This window comes from Camellia sinensis, chromosome 5 (genome assembly GCF_055761805.1).
Source record: "Camellia sinensis isolate YWXY chromosome 5, ASM5576180v1, whole genome shotgun sequence".
Taxonomy (NCBI): Eukaryota; Viridiplantae; Streptophyta; class Magnoliopsida; order Ericales; family Theaceae; genus Camellia; species Camellia sinensis.
Genome location: NC_138965.1, coordinates 44,847,624 through 44,859,467, shown reverse-complemented (window position 1 = coordinate 44,859,467; position 11,844 = coordinate 44,847,624). Strand labels below are relative to the sequence as shown.

The 11,844-nt window shown below is 35.8% G+C and overlaps 1 protein-coding gene across 1 annotated transcript; it reads right to left on the bottom strand.

Annotated features, from left to right (window-relative positions):
* Positions 1 to 698: 698 nt before the first annotated feature.
* Positions 699 to 11,642, bottom strand: LOC114307173 (elongation factor 1-gamma). Its single transcript, XM_028252572.2, has 8 exons — positions 11,441 to 11,642; positions 11,274 to 11,318; positions 8,786 to 8,935; positions 8,588 to 8,648; positions 8,438 to 8,490; positions 8,132 to 8,233; positions 1,858 to 2,371; positions 699 to 1,310 (listed from the first exon to the last, which is right to left on the bottom strand). The coding sequence occupies exons 2-8, from the start codon at positions 11,280 to 11,282 to the stop codon at positions 931 to 933; spliced, it is 1,269 nt and encodes a 422-aa protein (XP_028108373.2). The 5' UTR covers positions 11,283 to 11,318; positions 11,441 to 11,642; the 3' UTR covers positions 699 to 930.
* Positions 11,643 to 11,844: the final 202 nt, after the last annotated feature.

Here is an 11,844-nt window from a genome sequence, read left to right as displayed (position 1 = left end):
GAGGAGAAAGGCAAAATAAAAATAAAATATAATGTTACGGAAAATAAAACATTTTAGGAACAATTTATAAAATAAAATAAAATAAAACTTATTACTGATAACTTTTTCTTAAAAGAAACGATAATATTATACAAACCAACAAAATTTACAATTTCTTTTAACATAAATTTTTTTCTAGAATTTTCTCTCTAGAAAAAGTTGTCTAGAAGAAAAGAGGGAGGATGTGCATTAAACCCAAACTGTTCTACAACTGTAGCACCCATTTAAGAATGAATTATGATATCCACCTCACAAGCTGGGTTCAAATTCTAGAACCCCCTTCTCAGCAAAACCAACAACAAATAAGAAACTCATAGCCAAGCAAGTCTATATACACTTTACTTAAATCCATATACACTTTACAAAAAGACCTAAGCATCAAAGATTTAAGCATTAAGAAGTTCGAGATAATCCAATGTCTTATAACCCACTCTCATGTGAGAGATTGTTGATCCCCTAATCCCACTGTATTTGACAATACTTTTTTGGGGGTGCATGTTTTCACTGCAAATATTTTGCAACTTCATTTCTGTTTTTGACAGGGTAAAAATGCCAAAGATAAAGGCACATATCAGAATCCTCATCACCCATCAAACAATGAGATGACAAAAATAACTAGGTCATCCGAGAATAAGGATCACTCACTATCCAATCCAACATACCGCAAAACAATGCTAATTAACTCGTCACTCGACAATCACAAAATTATAGTAGGTCAAAAACATACTCGAAAGAGAGGACAAAAATATAAATTATCCTATTATATCCTTGAATCCTCAACTTGCTAGCTTTCCAACTATTTGAAATAGAACATAAATAAACTCAACCCGAAACAAAGACAGCATGACAAAAAACTAACGTGATGTAACTGTGAGGGCTTTCTTCATATCTTCACTTGAAGCACTTGGCATCCAAAAGAGCCTCTCCCTCAAAGGGCTCCTGATCTTCTATCATCTGGTTGACCCTCTCTTTCTGGGCTTCATCAGTTAAGTCGACCTTCCTCCAATCATAGAGCTCCATGTCATAGCACTCTTCCATTATAAATTGAGGAATTTCCTGCCCACGGAAAAGCCACAGCCCCTTCACCTTGAATGGGGGTTCAGACCCAATCACCAACATCTTCCCAAAGGCATACTTGCGTGCCAGATCCATCCGTTGAAGAAATCCACCAACCTTGTTCATAGTGACAAATGAGACCATGTTCTCATCATTGTACTTGTAATCACAGAACCAAAGAGAGTATCCCTCAGGATCATACATATCCCAGAAACCTGCAAAGAATATAACTTCATTAGATGTGTGGATATTAAAATATGTGCCTGCCACATTTACAGCAACAAGATTGTCAAACAAAAGAATAAAAACACATGCCTAGTCAACTAAAATTTCATCTTGATTGTATATTTCAAAATGAGTTTTCGTTACCCTCTACTCTACAAGAAGCCATTTAGAATAGAAACTTTTTTGTCCAAACTTAAAGATGAACACAAATTAGATGAAAAACAGAAGTTAGGTCTTGTTGATTCTGCCATTCTAGAAAAAAATTGTCAAATTGATTTCCTAAGCAGCCAGACAGCAGTACATCATAGCAGTATATATAATATATCGAAGGCATAAAATCATTTGGTGAAATAGTGAAAAATGTCAACTTGTGCATAGAATTAGATGTATTCCACAAGTTAAGATAGAAAAGAACAAAATGATTTGATGTCCTATGTAACAAAAATGCACTCTGTAAATTATCCCCCTAAAAAAAGTTAAAATATCAGTCCAGAAAATTGTATTAAAAAAAAAGGTACAGCAAAATTGAATTTATACCTTTGATCGCAACTTCGCGGAAGTTGGTCTTGGTATTGGAGTACAGCCTCTTCCAATCATCCAGTATCATCTTACTTGGGGGCAGTAGATCAAGAGGATTCTTTGCTTTGGGCTTTGGTGCCTCCTCTTCCTCAACATCTTCTGCTTTGGGCTTTGCTGGTTCTTTCTTGGCTTCTTTCTTTGGCTCCTCCTTGGGCTTTGATTTAGCAGCTTCTTTAGGTTGAGTAGGCTTCTTCGCAGACACAACAGGTATGATCTTCTCTGCCTGTTTTACCTCACCCATTACCTTTTTGAAATTTGGTTGGTTAACCATGGTCCAATAGTATCTCTCAACATGAGGGAACTCAGCAGTAAAGCTCTTAGTCATGACATTAGTGAATCCCGGATACAAGTTACATGTCATGATAATGTCAGCCAGGGTCACAGCATGACCAACCAGGTAAGTATTTGAAGCCAGATGAATGCTCAAAGCACAAAGAGCTCTCTTCAATGCAGCAATAGCAGCTTCCTCCGCCTTCAAACAAAATACATATGGAGTAAAGATAAAATAAATAGAAAAAATTAAAATTAACAAAAAAATAAAAAGGTTAATAGTAAAAATAAAAATCAAACTTCTAAATAAGACCCAAAAAAAAATTAAAAATGTTATTCTTATTTTTCTGTAAGAGAAGCAAATTGCATAAGATATGGGGGACAGGATACTATAGCAGCAACTCAAGCAAAAAAGAAGCCAAGGATGGATAACTTTAATAGGACTGAAGGAAACAGAACAAAAATTGACAAGTAAAGAATTCGGTTAGCACCATCAATTACAATGGTAGAGATAAAGGTGCAGCAGTGGAAAGTGACAAGGATGGGTATGATGTCATCATAACAGATGCCTATGGCACTTAATTTAGAGTCTTGAGTGGGCCTTCCAGCTTGCAACACAGATTTTGATGATGTAGAGGTTTTTCATTTGTCATGTTTATGTCCATGGGTGTACCTCCTTTAATCTAATCTTATTTACTTATCACAGTAAGTTTTAATTTGCTGCAAAAGTAAAGAGATTTTAGTGAAAATGAGAATCCTAAAAGTGGAACAGGATTTCATCTATGAAGCACGAGTACATGTGTGAGTATTGGTACCGGTATGATACAAGTACGTCAAACAGTAAAATCTAAAAAAAGTAGGAAATGGATGTGGGTAGGGTTGGGTGCATTCATAAAAAATATTTATTTTGAATTTGGAGTAATGCAAAAATTATTTAAATGGTTTAGTTGGTTAAGGCCTCGTTTGGCAAGCACTTATTTTAGCCTAAAAGTCAAAAAATTACTAAAAAAGCCAAAAAGCCTATAATTTTATCCTACACACCTAACCTATGTCGCAATCATGTGATTTTGTGGCCTTAGCAGAGGTCAAATGACCTTTTTACCCCTCCTTTTTGTTTTTTTTTTTAATTTTTGTCCAGACCCAGCAATGTCAAAACCTATGTTCAAGTACAAAATTAGTCACTGTGTTCCGGTACAAAAAGCCTACAATGGTATTTTTGTTTTTCATTTCCGTGTTTTTTTTTTTTTTTTTTTTTGGGGGGGGGGGGTGTTGCGGTTTTGAGGGAATACATTTACAATTAACAATTTTTATGTACTTTTTTGGAAAGACCTGTTTTTGTACATGTTTTTACAAAATTTGTAACAATAATTACACAACACAGAAAATGTACCGTATTGATTAACATTTTTTTTTATTGTTGCCATTTTATTTTCCCACGATTCTTTTAACGTGTCCCCCCCCCCCAGTGTTTTTATGTTAAGTGTATATAATACTTAAATAAATTGCTTATAATATTAAAATAATGCAGTGCAAAACAAAAGTACGAAATACTTCTAATTCTAATTTTTTGATAAGTGAATCCTAAAAAACCAAATCAAACAAACTGATTACATTCACAAATTACAACATATCATTTTCATAAATTATTTGTTTTTTTTTCATGGGAACTTCTGTCAGAATACCAAATTGGTAAAGTCCAATATTTGATTTCTTTTTATATATTTTTTGGGAAATATAGCGTTTTGCATTTGTTTTGGTATTTGATGTGTTCATGAGTTTTGTAAAATTTTATGTATTATTGATTGATGTTTATTGATGTCTATTACAATGATTCATGATTCCTATATATAGAAGAGGGTGAGTGTGTAGTAGGTAAGGAGTAGGTGAAGTGGAGGTGGTAGTGGTGTAATGGGTTAGGTTTAGTGGAGTAGGTTTAAGTGGGTAAAGTAGGTGGAGAGTAGGTGGATTTTAACAGCCCCCCGCAAACTCAAGGGGGATAGGAACTAACCAACTTGAGTTTGGAGAGAGTAACAAAACAAGAAAATACATAAAAATAAAAGAGGATAGGAGACACTGTATGGTCGTGTCAGACCGTGGGTGAAGACACTGGATGGTGGTGTCATAACGTTGTAGAGGACACTGTATGGGGGTGTCATAACGTGGTAGAGGACACTGTATGGTGGTGTCATAACGTTGTAGAGGACACTGTATGGTGGTGTCATAACGGTGTCGAGGACACTGGATGGCGGTGTCAGACCGATGTAGAAGACAGTTTATGGGGTCATGTCGGACCGTTGTAGCAGACAATGTTGTGACAGTTGTGGTGACAGTTTACGGAGTCTTGCTGGACCCTTGTAGAAACTAACCGGAATCAATGTCGGGACAGTTTACATAGTCTTGTCACCCTTGTAGAAACTAACCGGAATCTATGTCGGGACAGTTTACAGAGTCTTGTCGGACCCATGAAGGAGCTAACCGGAATCAATGTCGGGACAATTTACAGAGTCTTGTCGGACCCCTAAAAAGTCGCACCCGCAAAAGGTGTGCCCAATCTTTCAAAAGGCGTGCCATCAAAAGGCGTGCCCAATCCATAAAAAGACGTGCCATCAAAAGTTGCGCCCTCAAAAGGCGCGCCCACTTCATCAAAAGTCGTGCCCGACAGAAAGCGTCGAGCCATCAAAAGGTGAGCCGGAGACGCGGCGAGGCACGTGAGCGACAGAGTGGCGTGTCGGCCGCGTCGTCAGTGTCGATATAAACCAATGCGGAGGCTGTGCTTGAGGCAGAAGCGAAGACAAAAAAACCTGGGAAAAAACTTCTGAAAAACTCTTCATTTTCTGAGAGAGATATTCGTTTTTCTGAGAGATTGCCTCTAAGAGCTGCAAATCTTGAAACACTCCCCTTCCGAACATTATCAGTCTGAAATTGCTATTTCGCTGAAACACTCAGCAACCCAAAAAACATGGCCTCTTCTTCCCATTCAGCTACCCAGAATATGGCCTCTTCATCCCGTGGTCTACTCACTCTCTTTCCCGACCTCAACGAGTCAACAAGAGAGATAACTGGTGCGGAGGCCCGTGAACCTCAACCAAACACCTCTGGTTTTGCTCCGTTGAACTTTCCGATGCGGTCGGTGGAGCAAAGAATGGCAGTGCAGTCGGATGTGGAGGCCAATCAGTATACATTGAAGTCATGTGTGGAAACCATGACTGCGGTTACAAATTTGTCGAACCGGCTGCAGAGTAGGACAAATGAGGTGCAGCAGTTAAACGCCCAACTGGCTCTGCTCCAACGCATGTATAAGGATGCGCAAGCAGAGTTAAGTGTGCTAAAGGCGGAAAATAAGGAGCTGAAGCGGAAGGCCACCGTGATGTTCCGATTTGGAGGTCCACCGTATGCTGTAGTGGAGGAGCAGGGAGGAGGCAACTTGCTTGGTGGTCTAGGAAGCACGGAGGCAACACCGGCAAGGACCACCCAGGACGGAGGCAAGAAGAAAAGACCGGCGGCTGAGTAGAGAAGAAAAATCCCACTGTGGGTGTGGTAGTTTTGTTTTTGTTTGTGTGGGTTTTTTTTTTTTTTTTTTTTTTGATGTAAAAGTGTGATCGGGGCTGATCCCCTGATATGAATAAAATGACAAGGTTGTGGAATGTTGTTGATGTTATTTTGTGGTGTTGTTTTGTTTAATAAGAAAAATAAAATAAAAGAAAATAATGGATAAAGAAAATAGAGAAAAATATTTGTGGATGAAATAAATTAAGAGAAAGGAGAGATATGATTAAAGTGGGTTTGAAAGTGGGAAAAGATGAGAGAGAGGGAGATAGAGTGGGTGCATGATGATGATGTTGGGTCCATGGAGAGAGAGAGAGAGAGGGATGTCCAAGAAGCTTGTGCTTTTGATAGTTACACATTACCCAAGCTGTATGTGAAGATGCATGTTACTGTCTTACACTTCTGCAGGCTTGGTATTCTTTGTGGGGCACTTGCAACACGTGACATTGAAAATTGTATTCGAAAATGATGACATCTCCAACATGAAACGTCTTGGAAGCAGCCCAGGCCTTGTAATCAATATTCCCAATGATGGTTCAACCAGCGGAGTCCCCAACCTTGTACACTGCTGCCATTGAAACCTTCAAGCCAGCAAACATGGCTACCAACAACAGAGCCACAGCTCTACACCCCACACCCAAATCCATGGCTAAGAGAGAGAGAGAGCAAATCGGGAAAAAAAAAACAGCAGTGACGAGCAGAAAAGCAGCGCCAGAAACGCCAACGACGACGACGACGAGTAAGAGTACAACCACAGATATGTGAGAGGCGAGGTGAACGGCGATAGAGGCTAGACGATGATGCGGGTGCCGCCGCCGACATAGCGGAGGAGGGGTGTAAGAAAATGTTGAAGAAGTCAAGGTATGTGTAGAAAATAAGCGGAATAGGTTGAGATCCGGCGGGCGGCCAAGGCGAGGTTGCCGCCCGCCGGTGAAGCGAGAAATACTAAGGTCTTAACCTTGCTCTGATACCATGTAAAATTTTATGTATTATTGATTGATGTTTATTGATGTCTATTATAATGATTCATGATTCCTATATATAGAAGAGGGTGAGTGTGTAGTAGGTAAGGAGTAGGTGAAGTAGAGGTGGTAGTGGTGTAATGGGTTAGGTTTAGTGGAGTAGGTTTAAGTGGGTGAAGTAGGTGGAGAGTAGGTGGATTTTAACAAGTTTTTAATGAAGATTTTGGACAGATGTACAATTATCAACGAAGTTGTGAAAATTGTTTTGTAGTGAGTTTTGAAAAGACTTTTTGAAAAAAAAAAATTTAATACAATTATTACATCCCACAATTTATAACAAAACATTTTCTTCAATTAAATTGCAATATTTTTTTTTTTTTTTTTTTGTACGACTTTTTTCCAAATAACAAAATTGGTGAAGTCCAATTTGTAGATTATTATTTTTTTTTTTTACATAAAAAAATGGGTCAAGGTAGCAATATGTGTCCATTTCCCCATATCACCTAAGCCTATATAGCTGACATACTACAATAATTTCTGCTGCATCACTTCTATCAGGTGAAGTCACAATGACGGATGAACAACAATATTGAAGGGCAAAAATGTTGATTTTACTCTTTTTTACTTTATTTATCTTTTCGTAAAAAGTCAAAAAATTCTTCCTAAACATACAATTTTTTTTTACATTATATTTTAGCCAAAAAGCTAAAAGTGACTAAAAAAAGCATATTCCCAAACAAGGCCTAAGATCCAATTTACAATTCACATTAATGCCCAAAGTATAAACCAAAATTAAATGTCATCATATTAAATACTTACAAATCAAAACTTAATTTTAAATCCATGCTAAGCTAAACATTAAAAAAAAGTCCAATGAAACTAACTTCACCCTACATATTATCTTCGTTAAGGTACGGTTTGGATATCTACTTGATACGTCTAGGGTATTGCAAAAATTAAGAAGAAAAAATTTAAGTATGTGTTTTGTTTACCCAATACACATGCAAAAGTACTATGCAAAGTATCAATAATACCCGGTACATGTTTCTTGAAGTAACCATGCTTCATAGAATTTAATACTTAAAATTCTGCCACCACTTATTTATTAAAATAAATGGTGTAGAAAAAACTGACAGTACACAGTGCCTACTTTCTTTCACCTTCCAATAAAATCAGATAAAGACAAGTTATTCATTTCTATTCATTATTTATCTGATTAATTTCTTCTCACTCCAAAGTCCAATTCCAAACGAAGTGTGTTAGATGTGATCCAATGCAAGTAAAATGACCCAATAAAAGGCTACCAAATCCCATAGAAGTACATGGTTACATTTCTAACTCTATATAAAACACACAATCATGCTGAGACATTTTGTTTTCATGCAGTGTCAAAATAGCACACCAGCAAATGAAGAAAATGCTATCAACAAGAAAAGAAGACAAAATTAACTCACCGGAGGAAGGTGAACAAAAAATCCCATTCTTGGATACAACCATTTTGAAATATTTGCATCAATCTCCATCGATGCAAAGTCAATCCACTGCTCAATAAGGGCCTAGAAAAGGACAAATTAATTACGATCTTAAGTGCTAAGAACATGGTAAATTTCATCTTTCATGCAAATGGGGGTGAACCCAAAAAAAGAAAAAAAAAATTGAGACTACTGACATGAGATTAACAAATGAAAATCCTTTGAATAGAAACAGAGAACATTTTTGACAAGAAAAAATATGAAACCAAGGAGAGCAACATAACCTACATATTCTATTAATGAAGATCCATAAAGAGGATTGTCAGACTTCAAGCGAGTAACTGCAGGAACCAAGACAAAATAGTTAGTCCAACTATAACCACCAGAGGATTTATTTTACATACAAATAAATAAATAAAAACAAGAATGTAGTCTAACCATAACGTGATATGGCATTGCTTTCAAAAATGGGACCATCAGGAGTTTCCAGTACAGGAACCTATACATCAATAAAACAACTGTTAAATGAAATAAATAAACTGAACATTTAAACCAAACCAAGCCCTAAATCCCATCAAATTGGATCGGCTACATGAATCATTTTTCTCCGCTCGCAATCCACTCGCAACTTTTTACCTTTCCAATAGGGTTCATCTTAATGAACTCTGGGGTTTTATTTGACACCCCCATCTCAAAATTCGGAGTCAATTCAACTTTGACACCACTGTACTCAGCAGCAATAACTGCCTTGTAAGCATTTTTGTTTGTTTTCCCTGCATGCAAGACCTACAAAATAGACCAGAAAATCAAATACATTTTATTTATTAAAAAAAATAAAGGAGGAACCAATTGTCACTCAAATGATTATACTGATGGATGGGAGTCTAACTACTCAACATGAAATCCTTCAATGCACCGAAAATAATTTTTTCCCATCACAATTTTGATGGTTCCATTGTGAATGAGAATGCACTAATTGGTATAACAAAGGAGAATTTGATCTCCAAATCTTCAAATGACAACAACTCTTCCTTCCCATTAAAGACAGTTGAATAGTATACAGAAAATTAGTCATTGAATTGTGTTTGTTGACATATTCACATTTTAGCTTCAAACATAAACTTCAAGTTTAGAACCAGGAAACCTAGAATAAAGCTCAAAAGAATATGTGCTAAAATGTAAACAAGACAGGTTAAAATCCACAAAATGCAATTGCTCAAAATACAAGAAGACCCATGGGCAAGCTTTATAATTATTATGATCCAACTTATGAACTGAACAAAGATTGAAAAAGATTCTAAACCTCAAATCAAGCTTTAAAATCACTAAAACTCTATCCATGTCCAAACCAAGCAAGATGGGACTTCTACATAATCCACTCTGCTAAACTTGATCAGCTTTTTATACAACTATCTTAAGGGTCCACGTTCCTCCAAAAACTTCTACTGTTGTAACTAAAATAACAAAGATCTGCCCACATTGCAATATACACAATTGAAGAAATAAAAACATAAATCAGATCTTTATATAATAAAATGATGAAGACTCTTAGCTATATCCCAAAAGAACAATTTATGATCTAAATTAAAGTAGAATATTGAAGTTTTCTGTTCGACACTGCAGCATTAAACAAATTTAAAAGCAACAAGTTGCAATATGTTGATGACTGTGGCATAGACCTTGAAATCCAACCCGCATAATCACATTTAACCAAAAAACACATTAAAGACAATCATAAACCCATAGCAATACACTTTCAACCAAAGTTCTAAATCCCATACCAGTTATCATACCATTTTTATCCTTGGCATGCTATGTAACAGTATCAGTGTGATCTTCTGAACAAGGTTTCAAATTTATTACTCCAAATATTACATATTTATTTAAAATATTTGCATTAATTGTAAAATTTGACATATCAAATATTGTCAAGTTATTGCATTAATAAATATATCAAAGCATGCTAGAATGATAGGTAAAAAGTATTAAATAAATAAATTAAGCATTAAAAACTACTGACAACTATCAATTAAAAAACCAAAGCATTTTATCACACTCAAGATATGAAAAGACAGTATGAGCTTTGAAGACATCAAAGTTTGAAGCCACAGGTCATCGTCATCATCACAACACAATGGTACGTACCGACCAATTCCGGTAAAGAACAAGATGTTGTATTAGAAATGAGTGATGCTAGAGACCCCAAAAAATATATTAAAATTTCTACCAAATGTCACACGGGCGTGGGACCAGCATAGGACTCACATGGCACCATGTGAGACATTTACTAAAAATTTTAGTAAATCTGTTGGGGTCTCTAGCATTTTGGATTAGAAATTGTAGTTGTACTACATTTAGCTAAGTATGGCCTAAAACTCTTTACACATACAAAAACTGAAATAATGGCACACCCATTGCATACATATATGATCATTTTGTTTTAGAAAAATAAGATTGTAATATGATTGAATTTAAAATCTGAAAATTGAAATGAATTTGAAAAATCAAAAGTTGAGAGATTTGAAAAGAAAAAAACAAACAAAAACACATTAAGGGACCAACTGCCCACGAAACTACTTCAAAAAATTCAAAAAAAGACCAACTGCCCATGAAACTGCTTCAAAAAATTCAAAAAATGAAACGTTTACGCCAACCCTGGCATTCACATATGTAATAGTATGGATCTAGCCTTCACCTATATATAAAAGTATAGATAGATTGATAGATAATAGTATCAACACCATAAAGCTAACACTGTTCATATTTAGAAATTGGGATAAATAAATAAAGAAGCTGGATTAAGAGAAGAAAGCCCATAAAAATTTAACAGGTTGGGGTTGGCAAAACTGTAATAAGATTCCAATGTGTTCTAGCCAAAATAGACCATTAATCAATAACCAAACAGAACAAAGGTAAGGTAATTCACATAAAAAATAAAAATAAAAAAGATAAATATCAGAATTGCGTGCGATTCTTAAATCCCGTTTGGTTATTTTAATTTAGTTCAAATCCCAATCACGAACTAGCACCAAAATTACACACACAAAAGACTATATTTTCACACCCAACATCCGATCATGCTTTTTATAACTGAATATGAATAAGAAGAACATATATGACTTACCAGCGCCATTGCTTAACGGAAAAACGTTCGCTTTTGATATCAGATCTGAACAACAACAAAAACAGCAAACACACACACAAAAAAGTTACAGAACACATGGAGAGAAATTTGCAGCAAAAGACGCTGAAATGAGAAGTATGTTAGAGAGAGAGAGAGAGAGAGATGACCTCAGAATACGAGCGTTCTTCCGAAAGCAGAAGCAACTTGTGAGTGAGAAAGAGGGCGTGAGAGAGAGATAAGAAGGGAAGGAAAGCTAGGGTTTTGTCGAGAGTGATGGGCCCAAAAAAGACATGTGTGCTCTCTTAACGAATCGTCTATTGATTTTTAATTACTAGATTTTGATTTGGAATTGGCCCACTTTAAGGTATTGTATTGGGCTTGGACTTTCAAATTTTGGAAATTTATTTTTTTTAAATTCCATATCTAATTCATTAGGCTGACTAATTCGGAAAATCAATTTTGCCGTCCACTTGTATAGACTAACACTAACCATAAGAAATTATGATTGTTTTCATTTTTCAGAAAATACTTTTAAAAAAAATTTATTTTCTTATTTTTTATATTTTTTATT